This window comes from Aphelocoma coerulescens, chromosome 19, assembly GCF_041296385.1.
Source record: "Aphelocoma coerulescens isolate FSJ_1873_10779 chromosome 19, UR_Acoe_1.0, whole genome shotgun sequence".
Taxonomy (NCBI): Eukaryota; Metazoa; Chordata; class Aves; order Passeriformes; family Corvidae; genus Aphelocoma; species Aphelocoma coerulescens.
Window position 1 is genome coordinate 6,842,341 of NC_091032.1, and position 25,603 is coordinate 6,867,943.

The 25,603-nt window shown below is 50.6% G+C and overlaps 2 protein-coding genes across 3 annotated transcripts in view; both read right to left on the reverse strand.

The window, feature by feature from the left end:
- Positions 1-14,538, reverse strand: part of FAM222B (family with sequence similarity 222 member B) — a 34,097-nt gene extending 19,559 nt beyond the window's left edge. Inside the window, exon 1 of one of the 2 annotated variants that reach the window (XM_069033276.1) lies at positions 14,462-14,538. The gene's annotated coding sequence lies outside the window, so the exon portion shown is untranslated. The remainder of the gene's footprint in view (positions 1-14,461) is intronic. The other variant, XM_069033274.1, reaches the window with a different exon arrangement.
- Positions 14,539-15,631: 1,093 nt separating this feature from the next.
- Positions 15,632-20,979, reverse strand: ERAL1 (Era like 12S mitochondrial rRNA chaperone 1). The gene is made up of 11 exons (XM_069033363.1): positions 20,857-20,979; positions 20,483-20,656; positions 20,266-20,393; positions 20,102-20,179; positions 19,921-19,967; positions 19,492-19,553; positions 18,983-19,095; positions 18,167-18,547; positions 17,587-17,736; positions 17,244-17,324; positions 15,632-16,977 (listed from the first exon to the last, which is right to left on the reverse strand). The coding sequence occupies exons 1-11, from the start codon at positions 20,942-20,944 to the stop codon at positions 16,855-16,857; spliced, it is 1,425 nt and encodes a 474-aa protein (XP_068889464.1). The 5' UTR covers positions 20,945-20,979; the 3' UTR covers positions 15,632-16,854.
- Between the last annotated feature and the right edge of the window lie 4,624 nt (positions 20,980-25,603).

Genomic DNA, 25,603 nt, shown 5'->3' on the forward strand with positions numbered 1-25,603 from the left:
CTTCAAAGCCTAAAATCTGAACTCCCATTTCTGGGAGTATAGACTAGAGATTTCCAGTATAGAAACTGGTCTGTACTCCATGTGGCAGACTGAACGTAAGGATTACATATTTCCATGGCACATGTAAGTCTGTTTCCCATTCCTGCAGGGTCCTGCTCTCTTCCATTTGTCTTTTGATGCAGATAAAAGCTAATGTAGATTGCAACTGCGATACAGAGAAAGGCGCAAGACACAGTGAGCCTTTGGACTAAGGAAAAAAGGGACTCGGGTCCAGACTGCTCGAGCACGTCAAGAGATTGTCTTTGAAACTATAAAACTAGAAATGAAAGCGCTGCGTTTTTATTTGATTTGATCAAAGAGACTAGAAAGGAAGGGGGGAAAAAAAAATCACATCTTCTAGATGCAGGGTAGCATTTAACTACTTCACACACGATGTGGGACCAGCTGATCCCATACAGATATGAATTTGGAGAAAAAACAAAGAGGTAAAGTCACTCCAGCTCTGCAGACGCTGCCTGCACAGATCACTGCTTCAGGCTCTGCAAAGAGCAACAGGAACCTGCTTCAAAGCCAGAAAGCCACCGGAAGCACATACCCAGCCCTCGCCACGGGCACAGGTTTCCAGTCTCCAGTGAAGAGCAGAGGAGTGAGCTCCTGTCAAATCACAGAAAACAGACTCCAAATGTAACAGCTACTTGAATAAATCACTGATTACTCCCTGTTCCAGTGCTGTGACTGTGGGATAGCAGCACACCGTGGTCATCTTCCCAAGGAGGGCTTTGGACTGCAAGCTGCAAAGGGACAAGACCGATATTTTTGAAGGAAGCATCTGCTCCAGCATGTGCGTGGCACCACGAGAACGAGGCTCTGCAGAAGTACAAATGGCACTACAGGTAGCAGCTTTGCAGATCCCAAATTGCAGCATGGAAAAAACGGATACCTTTTGCTGCCACATTCCCTAAGAGAACAGATTTTAAGTACCTGCTCATGGAAATTTCTAACTGCAGAAGGGGAACCATTTAGATTGCCTCTGGGCTGAAACCATCTAGGTCTTTGCCTTTCACTAAAAATTAAGCAGAAGTCATTTTAACGAGGCAGGCAGACAACAGTTTTGCACAGGAGATCAAAAAGCTCTCCAGATGTTTATTTTAAATGAAATTCAGAAGCCAGTATAAACCAGATTTTAAACACTGAATAATCCTTACCATAATTTGCATGAGAAAAACAGGCAAAAGGTTCCATCCTACTGCTCTGAAACTCTCCAGGAACATGCAGGGCTGGATTTTGTTCCCAGATTCTTCAGATAAGAATCTGAAATATGAACAGCCCCACACTGCAATCTGATGGCTGTTAAGAATGTTTTTCCCCTGTGCTGTACACTCAGATGCTCAACACATATACACAGGGGCATCCCATGTGAAGGAAGTCTCTGACCTTCCTCACCAAGATGGTGCAAAATTATGGATTGAAAAGTGTCTAAAAATGTCAGTCCTAAATCTTAAACTTCTTCTCCTCTTGCTACTTTCACTGAATGCCTCCTGATTGTGCAAAAGCAGAATATTCAGGCGTCAATCTAAGTAGTTTGGGTGTTACGCTGACAATGTCTCTGGAGAGTGGAAGAGAAGAGAGGACAGATTTCCAATAGTTCAGACACTTCCCTGGAAGCAAAGCTGCTACACAGCAAAGGAGATAAATAAAGAGGGAAAGTAACACACCAGAGAACTTTCACCAAGGTCATGTCAGGATGCTGAACGCTCCCCATCTGCAGGGGAAGATTTAGATGCCTGTTCCACCACACATATCCACTCCCCTGTTGGCAGCAACAGCCCTCATTAAACCAAACCGGTTCTAACCACGAAAGAAAGGACATTGGGAAGATGATATTAGCTAACAAATGCAAAAGGAAAACCCAACAGAGGCAGTCCTGGATGGGTGCCTTCTGCAGCAAAATACAGCCCCATGGCATGTGTAGAGAGCCCCTGCATGACCTGAGAATGGGCAACACAGGTGATCCCACCCAAAAGGAGGGACAACTCTGCTCTGATCAATGCTACCAGCTCCTGGCTTGCAGCCGAGAGGAGATTCCGTAGCCATTCACCAACAGCAGAACAGGGATCCCATCAGGAACAGGAGCTTTTAGGACTTTGCTGCTACACAGGGTGACCTAAAGGTTGCAGTTCCTCCTTGCTTTGCAGTCAGGGCTGTGGACATGTGGCAGAACCCTGCAGACAGACCCTACCACAAAACAACAGCCCTGCCCCCCCAAATATTGTATCAGTTACTGCTGTGCCCTTAACAAGAGTGTTTCTTGCCCATTTCAGCAATCTGAAAGACACGCTGGGCAAAATTTCAAGCTATGACAAAGTGATCTTATCACTTCTGTGCTGTTCTCGCTACACAAGCCCCTGATTCAGCAGCATGTAATAAAATCTTCATTTGCATGAAAAGCACTCTCTGATCACAAAGTCTTCTGTTCGACAGCCCTCTTCCCATCCACAGCGTAGAGATGCAAGCACCACTGTCATTTTGCCTGTGACTGAGGTGGAATATTTTATTTATGTTTTATTTGGAGAGGCTCTCAATGTTTTAATGCCATCTTTTCCTAAAAAACCAGTATTTTTGAACAACACAAAAGCTGCACACATTCCAACTATGCAAGCACCGCGAAGTTCACTCACTGCGCTCACACCTGGATTTTTAATAACCGTGTCACATGAAGGACATTTCATATCAGCACACAGTGATCATGAACAGTTCTAAAATCTTTTGTATTCAACAAGTCCAGCCTTTTCCAGTTTGCCTTTAGAGGCTTGGTGTCATGACACACACAGCACTCAGAGGATGTATTTCAAAGGAAAGGAAGGTGTAGCCATGCAAAGAACAATGCTCTGCCCTCGAGATTAATCGCTGTCATGGGAAACCAATAAAAACAAGTATCTTGTTATCTTTCTTTACAAAGAGACTGTTAAAGCTTAACTATATTAGGAAACTTTTTCCTTTGGACTAAACCATGAGCCTAATGTATGTGGGCATCCCACATGCCAGCATATGCGATTAATTGGCTCTCGCCTGATGCCGCGGGAGAAAGTCCAACGTTCCAGAGGCAGAATGGAGCTTTCACACAACCAGCCTGTGCCCTCTCCTGACTACAGCTCTCTCACCAAGCCCAGCCCCAGCTCCCTGTCCCGCACCAGGTGACACCATCGCCCATTTCCACCTGTTAACCATGTCCCACGTACGCACCCCAATATCACACCCGGCTCTGAGCGAACTCAGCCAAAGCAGAAATACCTTTCATCACGTCAGCAGTGCGGTCCCCATTTAGAAACGCTTTCTTTCACATTAATCCAGTGCCAAAACGTGGTGGTGTGGGCTGTGCTGATCCAGAAACGGTGCTAAGGATGCTGCTGCCTCCTGTCTATCACTGCACGCCTCATCTCGCGCATGGCCAGGCAGTGACGGCCCTGCGACAACAGGCACTTTAAATTGGGCAGCTCAGCAGCACATGTACACTGAATTTTTGAACAAGCTATTCTAAGCTGCTTTGCTAGCAATTCCTGGCCTGTGCAGTTTGAAAGCGCACGGTTCTGGCCCTCACAAAGAGCAGACCTGTAAATGACATCTTGAGGATTAAGCTGATTGAGATGCAATTTGCCTAGCAACCATTCATTAAGCAGAGTTCAGAAACAGGCCAGCAATCTATTCCACCTCCTTATCTGAGCAGTAAACAGATAACAGTCTCTACTGTGTCCTCTATCCTCCAGTTCAGACACATTGTAAACAGATTTTTCAGAAGTTTAAACTCCTACGGTAAATCTCCGAGAACAATCCCGCTCTCCGAACACGAGGGATTCGGCTTCACCAAGTGTCTTACAAGCGTGGAACAGCTCTGGAAGGAGGGTAATGCAAATCAAATTGTGAATGCATTTGCAGTTCCTGTGCCTCCAATATTTTCTCACATCAAGCACTAAGAGCCCATCCCAGTCGTTTAAAAAAAATGTTTAAAAAAATCTTAATCACACAAGCATTTGGCATTGCTATTCTGATCACTGGAAAAAACTCAATAAAAATCTCATTCCCTTCCTTCATCTTCTGCAAGGAATCGATTGACACTTCCAAAGTCTTTGATAAAGGCTCCCCCGCTTCAGAGAAGAAAACAGAAGTCACGTCCTCCCTCCCATTAAGCATTTTTTCCCTCATAAAATAAGCAAGACAACGTAAACGTCATCAGTGGAAATCAAACAAGCTATTTCAGCTCGAAAATTTCAGCTGAAAAGATTAAGGGAAATCATGATTTTGCATAATTGTTTCCCTGCAAGAAACATCTGATAATATCCCATTCTCCTCCAAAATTAAACAACAAAGATTAGCATGGACGTATTTAAGAATATATACCTGAATGGTTTGCCTTTGGTGTACAGTTCTTCTGGGAAATCACTGTGACATACAGCATGCTATTACAATTAAATATGCAAGAAAGAAGAATTAAACTGACTATGAATAATTAATACCCTACAATACTACTTCATAAGGAGAAGTCTGGCTGAATATTCCCGCAGATGAGATATACCCAAACACGAGGCACAGCAGAGCTGGCAGCTTTACTTTTATGATGGGGTTTAAAACACCAAGTAACTTTATGGCTGCTACTCAATTCTAGAGAAGGTGCCAGCCATCCAGGCCTTCTCCTGCTGGATTCCCATCCAGCTTCAGAAAAATGGCATAAATGCAACTGTTGCAATAGCTGCTGCACTGCTCATCCATGTCCCGGAGGTAAGCAGGCTTCCCAAACACTTTCCATTAGAAGGTATAAAGCAATTATCTGACTTCCCAGTAGGGAGAATAACGCAAATATGATGCAACAATTACTTAGGTGATAAGATCAGGCTAAGGTTGTGAGAAAAAACAATTAAAAAGGGTTGCAAGAGCTAAGGAATGCAGCTTACTTTCCCAGAATCTCTCTTAAGGACGAAGATACCATCAGCTCCAAGAGTCGACCTTCCTGTTTCGAGTTTACTGATCTGCAGGCTGCAGAATATCAACTGTAGCAAAGCTGAAAACGGCGATTAAAAATATGGGGTTTTTTTGGCACAACATCACCCCTAAATTGCATAAATTAGTATTTACTGAACTCCTTGTAAAATTAATAACATTTTCCATCAGACTCTGGTTGGGTCAGCGCACTGATAACTGACACAAATACATTTGTTGCGAATTTTTAGCCGGAAATCCCCAGTTCCCCTCCGTTTATCCATGCATGGCACACTCAACACCCCTTCTGGAGACAGACATTTGAAATCCAACCAACATTTGTAATCACTGAGGTGGAACAGGGCACTGCTACTGGACTTGCTGAAGGTGACAGTATCCCTCAGCTCTAAGCCCCATATTGCTCCAGGAGGGTCTTGCTCCTGGAGGATCCAACACTCCAAAGCAAACATGAGCTGAGGGTCTTTCTGGGCACAGGAAAAGCCATGTTTGAACTATGCTGGCTTAATATTAATTTCTATTAAAAATTAACAGGATTAAATTAAGCCTGCAAGCCTATGGGCACCAAGGCAGTTATTTTGCCAACGCACCCACTGCCCGGAGGAGCGGGATGTGAGGGATGGGCTGCAGTATTCCTGCAGGATGCAGGATCCATGTGGCTCATGGGGGGAACAGGGGGCTCTTCCCCACACCCCCAGAGGGGCCCTGTATTCCATCAGTGCTGTGTCACTCCGCCGTCCTGCCCAGAAACTGGTGGGAAAGATGAAACCCTGAAGAGATCCTGGTGAAAACCCCGGTGTCTTCCCACCCGAGATCCAGCCTTCTCTGGACACTGCCTCCAATCCTCACCCATGTGCCTCTTTCCCACTTCCCAGAATGAATTCCCTTGCCAGCAAGAACCCTGCAAATATCCGGAGTTTACGTAAGTTTAACCTTCAGTCCCTATTAATGTTAACGGAATAGGAAAAAATTAACCATGGTGCAAGAAAAGCAGCCTGTATCTGCATTTCTAATTATACAGCAAAACACACCACGTGGCAGTATTTCCAAGCACCTTGCTGGGAATAAAATAGCCAATGGACTAAGGCTTCCATTTGGAGTAGTGGATGCAAGAGCAACGAGCACTGAGGCTGTCAAGAGTTAAGGGATGAGGACATGAGAATTAAGGGAAATGAAGTGACATACGCGAACGATGGTAACAAAAATGTTAATAATTAGAAGAACAGTCACCTTAAAAATTTAAAATTTCATGATCTCTCCTACTTTTTAATGGTTTAGCCTACTTTTTTCAACCTAATTTGCATGATCAAAATAGGCCTCCTGCCAGGAAGCATTAAAATGGCAGCCCCCCATCGAGACAAAACTCCCTTCACCATACGAGACTGAAGGACTAATAACTATTCCTAAAAACATTTTAAATCCATTAATGTTGTTTAGCAAACACTTATTTAGAATTAGTGCCGCTACCAGATTTTGATTGTGCTCTACTAAAGTGTTCTATAAAAGCCTCTGAGGGAGGAGCAGGTCCCTCCCAAACACCTGTGCCATCTCCAACCCTCTCCAAAAAGCCAAGCACCCTCACACTCCTGAATGCTTTCCATCCCAAAACCCCAAAGATATTGGTCGATATTCTCCAATATCAACCAGACAATTCCCAACAGCTCTTCAGAGTGCCAGGCTGGGCAGTTGGAAGGACCCTCCAAGATGCACAGAGCAGCCAGACCAGAGTACAGCATCCCTCCCAACCTCTACACTCAGCAATTAATTCTAGACACCAAAAAACTCCAGGTTAGTACAAAAATATAAACCTCAATATTACTGATATACTGAAGATTTGGATTCTGGTAGAAATATGTGGTGCTTTATACAAATTTGTCCGAGCTATGTGTTATCCTTTCAGTGCCATCTGCACAAAACCAGAGTTTTATCTAAGCACTGGATACTAAAATAAATCATTTTCTCTGTATCTATGATCTTGTTGGAGACAGACGCCACAAACCTGAGAGCTGGCTAGTGCAGGCTTGTCTAGTCACAAATAAAATTACATCCGCATCAATATGATTTATTTTTAATAAAAAAATAAGGCAAACCAGGCTCTTCATCTCAAAACAGGCTCAGCCAGCACCCTTCATGCACACAGGAGACATCATGTACGGTGTGAAATTGTCAGAACAAAACTGGGACTGGCGCTGCCATCTCCCCTAATAAGAAATACCACTATCAAGAGACACATTTTAATTGCCACACGTAATGAAAAGTACCTGCTCATTCTCCACCTGCTGTAGTTATTGCTATTTAAGTTCAGGACTACAAGTCTTGGCAGGATATTTTCTGGTGACTTTAGTTTTTTGGAGTGTCCGTGCCCCACCAGATTTTTAAAAGTGAATCTGGCTCTCCAATACAACACAAATGACCCATCTCTGTCTGTGCATGAACGAGGTTCTTGGGCTGCACTTCTCAAAGCATCTCGTCCTGAGCGTCCCCTGTGAGCAGGGACCTCACAGTAATTAGCACAATCTGATACTGGAAACTCAACTAATTCTAACACTGATCCCTCAGGACAGCACAGCCCATGATTTGAGAAATGTTCATCCCAAAAGACCCTTTGTTTCTACCTTTCAAAGTCACCAAAGGCTGGTAAATAAATTATATTCTCCAAAAGCTCTCCAATTCCTTTCTCCTGGCTGGATACATTTTCCAACCAGCAGCCACAGCTGAAGGTTTATACAGGATCACTGAAAGCACCAAACCTGTTTTATTTTCTTATACAGAGCAGCTTCTAACATCTGCAGTCAATGCTGTGAGATTGCAAAGGATTTTATTTGCCAAGTCAAGCTGTCGAAAGGACAGATTATAAAAAATAAACATGAACCACTTTTAGATGTAACTTTCCCCCACAGACTGTGTTTTATGCCCTTTCACTGGAAATGTTACATCAGAATAAAATCAGATTTAATTGGCTCTTAAATAACTGAACAGCCACTTTAATTTTATTTCAATAGCAATAATTCATAAATCAAGCAGCTGAAATCCTAGCACGGAGTGACAAGTAAATAGAGCAGAACACAGTGAAGGAGAGCACGAACACCACATGGTGAAAGGTGATTTTTCTCAAACTTCACATGTCACCATTTTATGGACATCACAAAGGTACCACCACATAAATACTTGGATCTCAAACCTGTCAGTTCATCAGCAGTAACTGCTTAACAAAGACCAGTGGATGAGATGATCCTGCCCAACTGGAACTGCTATGAGCATGGCTGGGGTTTTAGCAGTGGATGCAATTTCCCTCATGCACACTAGATGGAAGTATGGAAAAATCTTAATTCTTTCCTGTCTCAACTTAAACTCAAGTGGTTGAGATGTTATGTTGGACTGTCAGATTCTGAGAAGAATTTTTTTTGGTTCTTCATCAGCAACTTCAGTCATTGGTAAGCTCTTAGCATAAAGACGCCCTAAAATATTAAACTAAGCAGTGTTGGAAATTAATAGTAAATATAAGAGAATATACAGCAGAAATACTGAATGTATTATTCAGGCTAATTTTTCAAGTACACACATTCAATTTCTAGAATATTTGAATAATAATCACTAATGAGATCCTTCAGAGACACTGAAGTTACAATTTTTAAACCTCCAGGTTATTATAACAAACACCACCTTGTCAATGAATAGAAACAGGGAATAGAAAAGGTATAAAAGGATTCATAAATGCTGCTGCAGTTCTGACTGGAAAAAAAAAACCCAACAGATTTGTAGAAAATAGTGGGAGAGGATAGGGATAGAGAGAACCTGAAGTCTTGCAGAACAAGCAGATCAGAGAGCAGCAAACCTGAATGGGATTAAATTACACACAAATCTCCTGGAAACGATCTTAAAAGTGACTTGTTCCAAAACAATCCATTTCTAAATTTAAACACTAAAGAGTTCACAGACACAAAAACTAAATCAGGCAATGGTGTGACCAGGAAAAGGTGCTGGAAGAGCTGTTTTCCCTCCCCTACTCTGGCTTTTTCACATATTGATTTTCCTCCACGCTCATTCACAAATGCTCAGCAGAGCTGTGAACAATTTAAAGTCAAGGGATGCACGAATCACCAGCTCCAGGAACACACCACCCATTTGAGGCAAAAGCTGAGGGCTTTGCTGTAGCTGAAGAAAATAAAAACCAACCCAGAATCAGAACGCACTGATGAGCTGGAAGAGAAGGGTGAGCAAATCCCTAATTTTCCCTGTCCACAACAAAGCCAAAGCACATGACATTCCTCCAGCTTAGAAGACAAAAAATTAAGAAAAGCAGTGCCAGAACAGAAGGATGAATGAAGAACAATGCTGGATAAAAGAATATAAAGTAGGCATGAAGGGCTCCCCTTTCCAGATGTTAAGAAGACATGCTGTTTTTCATTCCAGGTTTAAAAAAAGATAAGCAGAGGAGGAAGTTTACTTTGGAGAGTGGGAGCATCTGCATAATTTTTTGAAAAAGGTTCATACAATGCTATTTCCTTCCAACAGAATTTAAACTATTATCTATACATATATGCATATATATCTGTGGTATGGGCTCAAGAAAGTCACCCTATAATATTTTTCGAAGTGTTCTCAACTGCCTACGGAGAGAAACAAAATGAGTGGCAAGGGACGGGGACAGGAAAGGGCAGGACTGTGAGACACACATCCTCCAACATGCACAAGTTTAACATGAAGGCAAGGAGAGGGACAGCAGGATACAGCAAAGGATATGCTGGGACCAGGAAATGAGAAAATACTCCACAGCTCTCAACACTGACTTATGTGAGATTTTACCAACAAAAACACTGGATTTTTTTTTTTTTTTTTTTGCAAGTGTGGCTCCCACCTTAGCCAGGCCAGGGAGATTGTCCCAGTATGAGGAGAGAAATTACAGAGAACAACTGCTAGATCCACTGTGAAGAGCAGAGCACGGTGTTTCACCTATTTCCACTTGCTCTCGCGTGGTTCCCAAATTAGAAACAATCAGAATCCTGCTGGAAACAATATACGGCACCTTAATTGGGTTGGCTGCACTACAGACGTCAGCAATGTATCACTTAGTAGATCATTTTTTGACTGCTTTTTTTTTTCCTTTAATGCTAAAAATAGCTGTGCTTTCATGGTTCACCTTTTCTACATCACCTTAACCACAGACATCACAAGAAATTAAACGTTCACACTCGTTGCCCACCGAAGATCCTACAGAACCCACAGATCTGTCACCTAATTCAGCAGAACTGTACTTAAAGGTTTGTCTCAGACATGTTGCATCTACAGAGAACCTGTTTTCTAACACATTTCCCTCTAGTACACCCATCAATGCATCTATTTAAAAGCCTGGAGCAGTTCAGTTATCTCTAAATACATCAACAAGCCAGTGCTCCACGCATTCCAAGCACTCCAGAACCCCTGCACGGGACTCGGGAATTCACATGAAAAATCTTTCCCAGTTTTCATCCCCAAGTGCTACACCCCCACTGTTCCCTACCAAATCCATGCTGCAGCCAAACTACATTCCTGAGAAATTATTCCAAGAATGAAATATCACCATTTTCCTCACAAACCCTGGAAACTTGGACTAATCTTCACACACAGCATAAACAAGTTAAGCAGTGGGAATATATAAACGAAACATAATTCCTAAACACAATGGGAGAATAATTATAGCAACAACAGAACAAATACTATATGAGTGGGGAGGCATGGAGGGACACTCAGACAAGAATGTGCTGAAATAAGGAAAAGGGACCTATAGGATCTGTGAAGTTGGGTCAGCCAGGAGCTACAGCTGCTGGTTTTTAAAGTGTCCATTTAAATCAAATAACTAAAAACATAGAAACCAGGAGCAGATGAACACAGAGGTCTCTGTCAGCTCCAGCTGTAGGTCAAGCTATGCCCTACTTGGACAGTAAAATCAGCTTTTGAAAGAATACAACCCCTCAGAAAAATATCTTTGGGTAAAGTTCAGAACAACTTTTCTGGGTGTCAGCCAGCAGAATGCCTGTTCAGGAGGCCTGTTCCTCAATCAGTATTTGGAAAGCTTTTTTTTTTTCCCAAAGAAAGATGAATAGTGTGACAAACTCATTTTAGCATTCACAGTCTAAGTAACGATCTGCAATTAAAAGCAAAAATTGCTCCAAGATCTGTGTGGTGAAGATTTTAACATGAGTCAAAAAGTACAATGGGAAAATGGGAATGTGGCATACCACACAAGGAATAAAAAATTCAATTACTCACTTCACTTCCTAGTTTGAGAATGTTTAAAATTGTTTAAACGTCTCAAGTGCTGAAAATTGGAAAGGGTGGGGTGATACACTCATTACAGACGCAGAAAATTGTGAAACCTTTACTCATCCTCAGGGGCATCTTACCCCAAAAACAGCCTCTGAAGAGTCAGCAGGGCCTGGATACAGTGTACTACACAACAGTGACCTGTTACTCACCTGCTGGGCGTAGCATTTCAGTGAACTACACGTTCTTAAGGTAATTATTTAAAAGGGCTGATCATCTGTTAAACAAATCAGGCTGTGGCTATGTTCTCGGTGGTGTATTTAGCAATTCCACACATCCCAGAATCCTGCAAGTTTTACCTAGCTTTAGAGAAATACAGAATGGACATTACTTTATCTCTCACTTCATAAATCTGTGACTCTGCTCACTGAAGATGAGTGAGCCAGGAGTATACAGGATATAAAATGCTTTGATGATGGAGGTTTTTGGCATGGGGGCAGCCAGGCCAACACCTTCTACTTCCTCATCTCCCCATCTCCTTATGCCAGCCAGTAACAAGTCATGGTCAAAAATGAAGAGGAATAAAAATGAATGGACAAACCAACGTGAAAAACTAAAATATTGCACTGGAAACACTGATAAAAGTTTCTATCCCACATCCAGGCATTTCAGCAAGTGCAGCAGAGGACACAAGCTGAGGCTCCTGCACATTGTCTGAGCTTCTGGGAAATAGAGATACTTCAGTCCTTGACAAAAATCCTTACTTCTCCTCTTGATCTGGTAACAGTTCCCAGAAGCAAACATAGATATAAAAGCTTATCTATCAGAGGACAACTTGAAACAAATACAAATAAGGCTTAAATGAAGGCAAATATCCAAGCTGCAGAGAACACAACGGTTCCTTAATTTCACATTTGGAGAAAAAAACAATACTATGTGGACATTCTCCAACATATTTTTAATGTTATTAACAGAAATAGCACCCCAGGCTGTGCTCAAGCTGAAAAAGTGTGAAACTGCAACGTGAAGTGAAAGGGGGATCAAAAATACCATCTTATTAAATGGCATTTATTTGGTGCTAAGTGAATTATTTATTCAATTGAGAAGTTCACAAAATGACAGGGGGGTAAATGCAAGAGAGGTCACTCCTTCATGTCAGTATCAAAGCTGATCCTTAACAGAATTTAAGCACCTGCCTTTTCTTTTATCTCAGCACAAAATGAGATTTCTTTCTTTTTTTTTTGCACTTCAAAAGCCATGTAACACAACAGAATATATGCCAAGCATGCAAAAACAGAGCATGCCAGCATCTTTCAGCAATCAGCTTTCTCTTGTCATCCATTATGTCAGATTTATCTATTTTTGCTTAATTCTTGCTCCAGCAATACGCATCCTTCCTCTCTCCAGACTATCAGCCTCGTTGGGCTGGAATTCAATACAGCTTCTTAAAATAGTTGAGAAATATTGAAAATATTTGAAGCGATGCCTGTGAATTACAGCCAATTCATCAACTCCTCTTCCAGCTCCTGCTCGACCTGTGCTCCCCCAGACAAGGGGCAATTTTCATTTCTTCACCTCAGAAATTCTACCCAGTGTAAATATCATTTGGAAAATAAATAGCCTTTATTTTATGGAAGCATTTCTCCATGAAAGCTTAGATTCTGTGTTAATTGCAAACCTTACCCTCTGACTCTTACTCGCTTTTGATCCAAATCTTCCACTGCTGAAAATTAATACTGCGTGCATTTGCTTTTAAGTTTGCTTTCTGTTATCACTGCTTTTCCCCTCCAAGTTTCCAGACCCTCTGGACTGCCTTTACAGGACACCAGACCCACCTGAATGCTCTCCCTGAATCCTTCACTCTGCTGCTGGCTGCAAAACTCTGCTCTCTCCACCTCTAATACCAAAGACCCCTGAACATCATCTTTCCCCACCGCTTTATGCACCCACTTAAACGACCAGACTCCAACAAGTTCAAATTCTTAAGCTGAAAAAAGCCCTGATCAGAAATAAACAGGCTGAAAGGAAAATGCAACTCTCATCACTCTATTCCCTCACTGCCTATGGAGCACCAAGCACGGAATTTTCTCAGCTGACTGCTGAATCAGACGAAGTTTCCACAGTGCACACACACACAGTCACAAAGCCCCGACACGTCCAGGAGGATTTATTCCATCACAAAGTCACCACCGTTGCTCCAGCACAAATGACATCACTTAGGAACCCAACCTCATCTCCTGAGAGCTCCCAGCTCCCTCCTCTCCCGCAGCGACCGGAGCAACAAAGAACCGGGTTTGTGCAATAACGAGGAAAAAAGTGTTGCTGCAAAAAGTTTTCCAGATAAACTTATATTTTCTTGAGAATGTGACTACAGAAGAATTGAGGACTGTAGTAAGAAGTGAGCACAACAAATTCGGGTTGAACTAACCAACCTGCATCTGTGATTTATCCTAAACTTGTACCTAGTGATACCAAGGGAGGGTGAGAGACGTCTGTGAGCCCTCGCAGGTGTTGCTCGGGGAGGTTCACACGCTGCAGAACCAAAACCACTTTGCTGTACGAGTGGACTGAGAACTGGAGTCCAGCTCTACAGTTTTCTTCTTCTTCTTCTTCTTGAGACTCTTGAAAATTGGTTGGTAGGGAATAAAAACGACGGATGATTTATTGACGGTACCTGTGCTTCCTGCCCACGGCAGGGGGCTGGGACGAGATGGGCTCTAAGGTCCCTTCCAGCCCAAAGCAGCCTGCGATTCTCTTGCAAAAAGACACTTTTCTTGGGAAAGAATCACACAAAGGATGTGCTCGCACTGCGACCGCAATCCCCCCTTCCCCCTGACGGCACTTCTGTCGCGATGGCTGACGCACTATCGCGATCCCGGGCCGTGTGCGCGGTACCCAGGGACAGGTAATGAGGGCGCCGGGGCTACCGGGGGGCCCGGGAGCTCCGTGATGAGCGCGGGAGACCCCGGGGAGGCGGGGTGCGAGCGAGTGTCGCGACAGGCGCCGGGTGCCGCGACAGGAGGGTGGTCGCCACACCGGTGATGCCTCAGCGGGCGGGGGGAGGGGACACCCGGGAAGGACAATGGTGGGGGGGGGGCGTGGGGGGGGGGGGTATGAACCGCGGCGGTCCCGCCGCGCTGCGAGGGGGAGCAGGAGGAGGATGACGGTGAAGAGGAGGAGGAGGTGGCGGCGGGGCCGCGCCGCCGCTCCCGCCGCGTGCCGCACTTACTCTCGGTGCCCCTGCCCGGGCCTCATGGCGCCGCCGCCGCTGTGCCCGCCCGGCCCCGCCGCCGCCGCCGCCGCCCGCCCCGGCCGTGCTGGCTGCGCAGCCGCCCCCGCGCACGCGCGGCCCGCGCGCCGCCCGCCCCGCCCCGCGCACGCGCGGCCCCGCCAGCGAGGGAGCGAGGGAGGGGAGGGGGAGAGAAGGGGGCGGGGGAGGGGAGGGGAGGGGAGGGGAGGGGAGGGGAGGGGGGGCAGCGCCGCGCCGCCCCCTGCCGGTAACCGGGGGTAGTGCAGAGAACAGCGGGAATGGGGGGACACGGGGGGGACACGGGGGGGACACGGAGGGGACACGGAGGGGACACGGAGGGGACACGGGGGGGACACGGGGGGGGACACGGGGGGGGACGTACTGAGGGACATGGGGGACATGAAGGGAGGGACACAGGGAGGACGTGAAGGGGACATGGGGGGAACAAGGAGGGACACGCAGGGAGGACATGGGGTCATGGCAGCGGCACAAGGAGGACATGAAAGGGACATAGGGGTGGACAGGGAGACATAGGTGGGCCAGGAAGAGGACGCAGGGGGAACATGAAGGGGACACAGAGGGGGCTCTGCCACAGCTCCGGTGCTGCCCACACCGAGGTCCCGACAGACACCCCCTGCCCACCTGGGGTCAGTCCTTGGTGTTTTTCCACAGGGAAGTGACGATTTGCACCCCTGCGGTGGGCTTGCGGTGGGATAATTAACCTAATTCTCAGAGCTCGTTAAGGAGCTGCAGGTCAGGAAGGTGAGAGACTTCACCTCTTCCCATGCCAGGAGCATTCCTGCTGCCCCCAGGAGCGGCTGTTGCCCGGGGCACTCGGCTCCATCCCTGGAAGCAGCCTGGGATGAAGCTCGGGGGAAGCACAGGGTGACCCTGACCCCTCCCATGACACGGCCACACAGAGGGGACAGTCTCCCTTCGTACCCATGAGACACCTCTAACCCTGCTTACCCAGCTTTTCCCCCCAGAAGGTGCAACCTTCAGAAGCCACAGCTCAGGAAACGGGATCTAAGCTCAGCTGAGAAGGAGGAAAGACATGAAAGTGCCCTGGTTTGAGCTGGAATAAAACAGAGGGAAGGCAGTGGCCGTGAAGTCAGGCTGCCAGGGAGGAAGAAAGGAGAGAACAATCACTTGTGCTGGGACCTCATTTTATTGCAAGGGAAATACAAAAGTTGGACAGCAGCATTCAAGGGACCACAGCACCCCCTGCTCCTGGGAAACATGGAAGGACAGTCCATGGAGGTTTCCCAACTCAGTTTTCAGTCGATCTCACATTCCAGATAGAATCCTCCAGCAGAAGGGTAAAACATCTCTTTCACACTGCACCAGAGAGGGACGAGGGGCGCAGCAGGTTTGGGTCCCAATCTTTTCACTGCTGGGGTTTTCTTCCCTCAGGGATGTTAATTTATAACAGCACACAGAGCTTTACCTGGGTTTCTGGCAGGAAGGTACCCAGTGCCTCAAACACCTGAGCACAGACATGTGAAGAGACAAAACAAGCCCCAAACACCAGATCCAGGTGCACATATGTGCTGCCAGGCTCCACCATGCCAAGGGCTCTGCAGAGCCAGCCCTGCTCCTCCCAGCCTCACCAGGTGCTCTCCATCCCCAACCCTCTGTTACACCTGAGCTATACGGAACCTGCTGCTCTTCCCACTTCAGGGTTTTCTTTAGCTGCAACAGCTTCTGTGTTTGTATCTGTGAACCTGGTGCAAAGAGTGAGGACTTGGAAGCAACTCTGATGCAATAAACTATTCCGATTCCTAAAAAGTGGGTCCACGCTGGTTTTGCATGACAGACAAGCCAGTCAGGCATTACAGATGTTCCAGCTGCCAGGAAACCCCTAAAACCGACTCCCTACACCCACCAACTTCAACAGGGCAGGGAGAAAAGCCCCTATGAGACCATCAGGTGGGCTGGGGTGGCCTCGTCCCCCTATGTGACCATGATTCAGCCTTCAGAAGAGATTACAAAGGTGTGCTGATAATCCTCCACTGCAACCCTTCGTTTGCTACAAGGCAGGAGATGCTCCTGAGCTTCCATGTACAAACACCCGGGAGAAAGGATGTGAGACACAGCCCAAAAAGAAGTGGGTGGCAGTTCTGGAAATGCAGTACCAGAATCATGGGTGCAGCTGATTCTCCAGTGTCCGTCCCCAGTTCAGATGCCATAGAATGTCTGGAGATTTTATTTCAGTTTGGGCTGTTCCCCCAAAGAGTAATATATTCCACTTCAGCCCACTGTAGTGGTTCCATCATCCTCTGTGTCTGGATTGAACAAAGGTGCCGAGATAGCCCCAGGACTGGTTTCTCCACACAATCAGAGTTCAAGGGTCGTTAAAACACACAAAGGGCTCAACCCTTCACCTCCACCTTGAGCTTCAGGCGGACGTCACACAGGAAAGCGTTCATCAGGTCCTGGCCAGCCTCCTGAGCAATCCTGCTGATGACCTTTCCTCCTCTTCCAATCAACATCCTCTGTGTCAAAACCCAGAGAGAACATCATCAAACTCACCCTTCCACTGCCCAGGAGAACAGTGCAGCCACAGAAGCAATGAGGAAAATTCCAACATCAAACCATGAGGCAACTTCAGGAAGGTGTGAGTTGCTACTGAACAGCCCGTATTGGGCCCACGGCTTTTCCCAAAAGAGAGGGAGAAGGGATCACAGAAAGGATGCACACGTGTAGGACTTGGGGAACCTCCCTTCACCCTCCCCAGCATTCCATGTCTTCCCTCACTCACCTTATGAGACTCCCTTGGGACCAGGAGGCTCTGCACGATGAGGAGCTCCCCACATTCTCCTTCCTCCCAGATGTCCGTCACCTGCGACAGCAAGCGAGCACTCAGCAATCCTGGAAAACCCTCAGGAACCCCAAACACCACTCCCCTGGAGACACCAGCACACGAGGGTGACCCCCTCTCACACACACAGAAAGGGTCTTAGAGCACACCTGGGGTGCAAGTACTGAGTCACTCCACAGGGCCTGGCAGATCCCACAGATCCAAACAAAGGGATTCTCATCGCACAGCCCAAAATTCCCAATAAAACAGCTCGTGGCCAAATCTGCCTGGGCACACTTCCCACCTGAGTCACTCCATAAGGCACTTCCAGAGGCAGGTACTCCAGGACCTTCTCCCTGATGATATTATCACAGATCTCTTGAGGTGACTGGTTGGTCAGGACATCGCTGTGGAATTCCCAAGGGCCTGGCTTGGCTTGCATCAGGAGGTACCTCTGTGGGCACAACACCCCCCCATCAGCTGCCACGTGTCACCCACACAGCGCCAACATCCCTGTGCAGAGAGGGCACTGCTGCTGGCCTGGCATCAGGGCAGTAGTTTGGTATTTTGGGCAGGGGAAAGAGAAAGGGAAGCTCTGAAACCCCTCCCTAGGGCCGTGTGTATCAGTTACAAAAGCCCACAGAACCCCTGGAGCTGAGAAGAGAGCAGTGGGTGGATTCATTGTGGTGAACAAGCTGCTGCTTGGAGAGCCCCAGATAAGAGTTTTGTACAGAAAGTCCTGGAGATGCAGCAAGGACACACCCCATGGTGACACCTGACACTTTCCCCCCATCCCAGGCCAGGAACAGGAGCTGAAGCTCTGTGTCAAGTGCTGGGGTCCCACACCGGTCTCCAGGTGTGACACAAGTTCAGACTGGAGTTACCTTGAGTGTATCCACCTCCTCCCCATGGAGAGCTGCCAGCATGAAGATCTCCTGGAAGTGTGGCCAGCCTTTCATATCCTTTAGATCCTCGGGTCCGTAGTGCTTTGGCCCTTGGGCTTCCCCTGTGCCAGCACCCCCAGCAACACTGCTCCTGTCCAAAGCAGAGCCTTCCTGGGCCTGATTCTTTTCCTGCCCACAGGGAGATCCTGGGACCTTGCTTTCAGGTGGAGAAGGCTGAGTGATTTGAAGAGGAGACTTTGCTGAAGAACTGGAATCCTGTTTAAATGCAGATTTCACTTCCAGTTTCTTTCCATTTACAATTCCCTCTGTCAGGTCAGCTACTATTTCCAGCAGGAGAAACTTCTTCTTTAGTATATCCACCTGAAATCAGAGAGAGAGAGAGAGAGAGGTGTCTGGATTTGTCCTAAATGAGGTGGGCAGCTGGGCCCTGGATCTGAAGAAGCCACAAGAAACCACCCAGGGAAGCAGCTGCTGCAGGATAGGACAGTTTTGTGACCAGAAGCCAAACCAGAGTGTGGCAGCAGTGCCAGCACAGTTTGCCCAAACACTGAGAACCTGTCAGCTCTGCTGAGATTCTCCCTGGCCAACCTGGCTCCTCTTCCCAGGTGGATTTAAACCCCAGACAGCAGTACAACTTCAGGGGTGCTTGTGCATGCAACAGGTACCCACACCCCCCTCAATATTCTGGAGCAGAGGGAGAAACCTGTGTCCTTTAACACACCAGAGACCCCAAACCCCATCACTGCTGACGCCAGGTGGTGCCTGAAGAAAGCAGGAAGAACAAACAGGATTTACCTTGTTCAGGACCAGGACACTGGGGGTGTGGGGGAACTGAGACAGGCACTTCAGCACCTCCTTGCTCAGAGAGTTCCGTGTCCAGTGATCTGACACGTCCACCAAAACCAGGACTGCCAGGAAAGAGGGGGGGGAAGGGAACAGGATGAATCCACATTTTCCAGAATGTTCACTTGCAGCTTTAGGGTCTATGGTCACTCCCCTCCTCAGGAGGGGACAAAAAGAAGAGTTTTAATTGACAAAACACTAAAATGCAGCTTACTCCTGTCACCCTGATGACATCACACATGCTAAACCTCAACATCCAAACCCAATCATTAACCCCAAGTGCCTCCCCTTGGCACCAGGCAGTTCTTATCCCCTTCTCAGGTCAATATTCCAAATCTTTTCTCTGCCCTTCCTTCCTTGTTCACACTCCCAGGGCTGCCAGCAAACACCCAGATACCACAGCTGGGAACTTGTATGGCAGAAAAGGATTTGGTTTGATCCAAAAGGAGTTGAAAGCCCACCTAAATCCGCATGTTTCATGCTGTCCCACGGGTCTGTCAGCATGGCTTCATCTAAATTATGCCTGAAAGACACATACAAATGAGTAAAGCAGACAGACTTGATTATAATTGTGTTCCTCCCCCTCAAAGTAGAGGAAAACCAGTGTTTTCCCTCATTCCAGCTGCCACAAAGCTGATTTAGGGGCTGTGACATCCCTTATCATGTGCAGATACACAGAACCAAACACAAAAGGGCTCAAGGGATGTCACAGGCTCTGTGTGCTACTGAAATTGCAACAAAAAAAAAAACAACTTGGAGACCAAAATAAGGCTAAAAATACACATTCTTTCACTCCTATTTTACAACCTTTGCACAATGAAAATCACATTCCTGTCTTATCAACCCTTGATAGGCAGCACACACCCCCCTCCCCACACCAGTGGTGATACCTTTTGGCTTTTAAGGGGTTAGTGAGGCCTGGTGTGTCCAGAATGATCTAGGAAAAGGAAAAAGCAATGTTTCAAGTTTGCCAGCAGTCACAGGTCAGGGTAAAACCCTATCTTTGTGCAATGAGAAGTGATCCAACAGGATTCAGACGAGCAAATCCTGCCCTTTGGCTCTGGGACTCACCAGCTGCGTGTCCTCGTGTGTGATGACACCCCAGGCCTTGCACCGGGTGGTGTGGACCTTCTTGGAGACTGGGAAAACCTGCAGGAAATTAATTAAACACGTTACACAGCCAGGACACGCCAAAAAAAACCAAGGTAACAGCCTGAACTCCACCCCAGCTTCACCTTCCTGCCCAGGAGCCGGTTGCAGAGTGTGGACTTCCCAGCGTTGGGAGCACCGATGACGGCAATTCTCAGCACCTTGGGGTTCTGGGGCTGGTCGGGCCGATTCTCCAAGAGGCGCTTCTGCTCCTCTGCCAGAGAAAGGAGCAGCTCGGATGCTGCCAAACCCCTCTGCGGGTCAGGATCGTCCTGGGGCGGGGCGGCAGCCGGCACCACTCACCTTTGTCGGTGGCCACGGGCGGCGGGTGCTGGCCCAGAGCGGCGGGCGGTGCCTCGGCGGGGATGCCCAGGATCCTGCCCAGCGCCGAGCTGCGCCCGCTCCAGCGGGCAGGAACGCCCAGGATCCTGCCCAGCGCCGAGCTGCGCCCGCTCCAGCGGCTCCCCGGGAGGCGAGCTGGGAGGACACCGCCGGGAAACACCGAATATACCAAGAACGTACCGAAAACACCCCAAAATCGCGTTGATGCTTTCGTCCCCACGCAGCGCGCAACCCGCTGCCACAAGGCCTCTGCGCCGGCCCCGCTCCGCCCCGGCCTCCCGCTCGCCACCTCCCCCACCCAGCCGCCCCAAAGCACGCCCGCGGCCCCACCGCACCTGCTCCCAGCCGGAGCGGCCCCGCCGCGGCGGCACCGGCGGCCCAGAACGCGGCCCGAGCGGCGGCCGCGGCCATGGGAGCCGCCATGTTGGCCCGCCGCGGGGCACGCCGGGAAGGCGAGCAGTGCCCGCCCCCATTGCCGCGCGGCGCGGGGACAGAGAACGCGGGAGAGCGGGGCCAGAGCGCCGCTGTGCCGCGGGGAATTGTGGGATGGGGGCGGACGAGGGGCCGGCGGAGCACGGCGGGGAGGCGGGAGCGCCCCCTGCCGGCGCCGCCGCGCGGTCCCCGGTGCTCCCGGTGTCACCAGTGCCCCCCAGTGCCCCCCAGTGCCTCCCCAGTGCCCCCCCGCTGCTCCCGGTGTCACCAGTGCCCCCCAGTGCCCCCCAGTGCCTCCCCAGTGCCCCCCCAGTGCTCCCGGTGTCACCAGTGCCCCCCAGTGCCCCCCAGTGCTCCCCCAGTGCCCCCCCGCTGCTCCCGGTGTCACCAGTGCCCCCCAGTGCCCCCCAGTGCCTCCCCAGTGCCCCCCCAGTGCTCCCCCAGTGTCCCCCCAGTGCTCCCGGTGTCACCAGTGCCCCCCAGTGCCGCCCCCATTGCTCCCCCAGTGCCGCCCCCATTGCTCCCCCAGTGCCCCCCCAGTGCTCCCCCAGTGTCCCCCCAGTGCTCCCGGTGTCACCAGTGCCCCCCCAGTGCCCCCCCAGTGCCCCCCCAGTGCTCCCGGTGTCACCAGTGCCCCCCCAGTGCCGCCCCCATTGCTCCCCCAGTGCCCCCCCAGTGCTCCCCCAGTGCCCCCCCGTGCTCCCGGTGTCACCAGTGCCCCCCCAGTGCCCCCCCAGTGCTCCCGATGTCACCAGTGCCCCCCAGTGTCCTCCCCAGTGCCCCCCCAGTGCCCCCCCAGTGCTCCCCAGTGCTCCCCCAGTGCTCCCGATGTCACCAGTGCCCCCCAGTGCCGCCCCCAGTGCTCCCCAGTGCTCCCCAGTGTCCTCCCCAGTGCCCCCCCAGTGCCCCCCCAGTGCTCCCCCAGTGCCCCCACTGCTCCCGGTGTCATCAGTGCCCTCTACAACGCACAGCCCAGTTTGTCCCAGTGCTCCCTACAACCCTCTCCAGTCCATCCCAGTGCACCCCAGTGCCCCTCACAACACATCCCATGCATCTGACTGCTCCCCTGTGCTCCCCAGCGGGACCCAGTGCTCCCAGTTCCCCTGTTCTATCCAACCCTGTGCATCTCAACGCTCCCCCTACACTACACCCCAGTGCTCCTCAAGTCTTCCAGCCTTCCCAACACACCCCAGTGCCTCCCAGTTCTCCCCAGTGCTCCCTGAAACACCCCACAGTGCACTCGCGTGTCCCCTGCACCACAAAGCCCTGCCCCAAGCTACCCCAGTGCCCCTCTACGCCCAAATGCACCCAAAATTCCCCATCCCACCCTGCATCCCAGCGCACCCTTGAGCCCCTCGGTCCACCCCAGTCCACCCCAGCTGCTCATTTCCACCAGGCCTGGAACCCCCAGGGGACGCGGTGAGGAAGGAGAGACGGAGCCACGGTTCTGTAACCTTCTTTATTGTCCTGTGCCCGTCCCCAGGGCCCCATCACCGTGTCCGTGCCGTGCCATTCCGTGCCATGCCGTGCCATTCCGTGCCATTCCGTGCCATGCCATGCCATTCCGTGCCATGCCATGCCATTCCGTGCCATGTCATGCCATTCTGTGCCATTCCATGCCATTCCGTGCCATTCCGTGCCGCGTGCCCGGCCGTCGGCAGAACCGTTACCATTACTAAACTCAGTAATGGTAACGGTTTCCCCGCCGGCCGTAGTGGGTCCCTGGCTGTGTCCAGATCTTCCCGCACCCCAGGATGCCCCATCCCACACCCCCCCCAGCCCGTGTCCCACATCCCCGGTGCTCCAGGCCGTGGTCCCGCGCCGGTCCCGGCGGGAGGTGGTCGGTGCAGCCCGGGGAGTACATCATCTATACTGTAGTGTCTCATAGCCAACTTACAGTATACGATGATATCCTGCCCGGGATGGCATGGAGAGGGGAGCAGAGCCTGCAGGGGAGAGCGTGGTTAGGGAGTACAGCCTGTTCCCACCCTGATATCCCCCTCACCCCATCCCTGTCCCCCTGGTCCTGTTGCCTCCTGAGCCTCCTGGAGGCCTCCCCACTCCAGCACCTCCCTACCCGCTCTTTATCCCTCCCAATTCCACCACCCCAGAGCAGGATAGAGGTTCTCAGTGGCTTCCTCACCCAGGTATCCCCCTAATCCCTCCTTGTCACCCCATTTCCACCACCCTGGAGAAGAGTAGAGGTTCCCAATCACCCCCTCACCCCAACACCCCCCTACTGCATCTTTGCCCTCCAATCCCACTGCCCCAGTGTGGGAGGAAGGTTCCCAATTGCCTCCCCACCACACCATCCCCCTGTATCCCAAATCCCACCATCTCAAGAGCAGGACAGAGGTTCCCAAAACCCCCCCTTTGTTTCCCCCCAATCCACGCTCCCTGAGCAGAACAGCAGCTCCCCAGGTGGTGACACCTACCTATGGGGGTGGCACTGGGGCTTTGCGGGGTGCTGGAGGTGCACCCGCCTTATAAAACCTGCTCTGCCTCATCTGCATATCACATCTGCACTGCACAGCTGGACGGGGCCCTTAACCCCTTCATGCCCGGGGGGGCACCACCCCAAGCAGCTTCCCCCATCCAGCCTGGCATTGCCCATGGAGGTATGTAGGGATGTGGGGTTTGCAGGGGGTCACCCCCTGTGTTTTCCACTTCAGCTTGCCCCACAAATTCCCCATTCTCCTGTGGTCACCAGGATTATCCCTTCCCATAGTTGTGAGGACCCTGAACTGGGAGCTACCCACTGCAAACTGTTTCCCAGTTGCTGGACAGTGGTGTTGGACAGGGCAGGGGGGCAGCCCCTGGGGATGGGGCCCAGGAGGGACATCTGGGAGTGGGGGGTGACCCTGCACAGACACCCCCAGGCGAGGTACAGGGTACACATGGGTTCAGGGAGCCTGTGTCCCCCTGGGGCGGGTGCCCCTGGCCATATATGCTCCCCTGAGGGACATGACCCCTAGCAGTGTGTCCCCCAAAAAAAAGGTTTTACCTCCTGCCTTTAGGGACACCCTGCAAATACATTTCCCCTCCCAGCGGGATGTGGCCCTTTGAGGGATGTATCCTCCAGTTAGGGGTCCCCAATGGACACGCTCCCCTGGCCATGTGTATCCCCCAGAGGGATGTATCCCCCAGCTGTGTCCCCCCAAAGGCACGTGTGTCCCCAAGAGGGCTGTGTCCCCTCATTGCACATGACCCTGGTCATACTTGTCCCCTGACCACGCATGTCGTGGCTGCACCCTCTGACCACCAGTGCCACCTGCCTGCGCATGACCCTGGTCATTTGTGTCCCCCAGCCCTGTCTGTCCCCACAGGGCCACATCCTGCAGCCAGCGCTGTGTCATTGTGCCGGGTTGTTTGTGCCAGGACAGGCTGGCATTCCTGGAAATCGGCTGTGGGGAGGTGATAATCCCCTGCCAGGACCGGGACCGTGTGCGTGGGGTCCCGATAAGCAGCAGCCTCCAGCTATCAGGGACCCTGCCCTGCCACACAAGGTGTCCCTGGACCCACTGCCACCTCTGGGCGACAGGAGGAGGGGCAGCATTGCCCACACTCCCCCTGGTCTGGTCTGGGCAGACCCTGGCAAGAGGGGGCACAGGGTCAAGCCCTGGTCTGAGCCTGTCCCAGGGCATGAGATTGTGGGGACTTGGGAGCTGCAAGGGACCATCCCATTCTGGTTTTGGTCCCTGCAGTGACCCAGAGGTGTTCTGGAGCCTGTAGTGTTCCCCAAACCGTGGCACAGGCACCCCAGCATGTAGAACAGTGACATAAGCAAAGCATCCCTGAGTCCTTCAAGCCCTGCCAGCTCCAGGTGAGTCCCACAGGATTATCCCCATGGGATTGCCTGCCAGCCCTGGTGCCTGCTCAGTGTTCAAGGGCAGCCCTGCCCTGTGGCCTTGTACCCCACAGAGTTAGAGAGGGCCTGAGTGTCCCCCAGGCTGGTACCACAGAGCCGGTGTGGGGACCTCCAGGTGTCACAGGAGATCCCCGTGTGCCACAGCCCTCCCAGCAGCAATGCTGGCCCAGGGCAGCGTGTCTGACTCCAGATAAGGAGGCACTGGGAGCTGCAGAGCTGTCCCCACCCTGTCTATCTGCAGGGCCACCCTGCAGGACACATAGGTCATGGCCTGTTGTCCTGCCCTGTGTTTGGGGGGACATGGAGGGTCTGGAGGGCACAAAGAAACTGTTTTCCCCACTGAGGGTAGTGCAGCAAAGCCCTCCATGCTGGCCAGCCCCGTGCTGGCTGTCACTGGTCCTGCTGGCAGGGTGACCCCGAGCAGGACAGGTACCCCCAGAGCTGCCCTGCTGTGCCCCAGCACAGGGAAGGGTGCGTGGGGCTGGGACAGGACTCCGGTGGCAGGGCAGGGGGACATGAGCTGCTACCACAGCCTGGCTGTTGGGACAGAGCGCCTTCAGCCCTGCTCCAGAGCCCAGGGTGCCACTCTTTGGGGTGCCCGTGCAGTGGCCAGCCCCCGGGGTAACACGGGCCGTGCAGTGGAGCTCACTCGGTGCCTCCCAGCTCCACACTCATCCCCGTGGCAGCAGGACAAGGCTCTACCCCACGGAGGGCTGCGACACAGAGCCCGTGGGGACACGGTGACCGTGGGGAAGCCGCCAGCTCCCAGGAGCTTTGCAGGA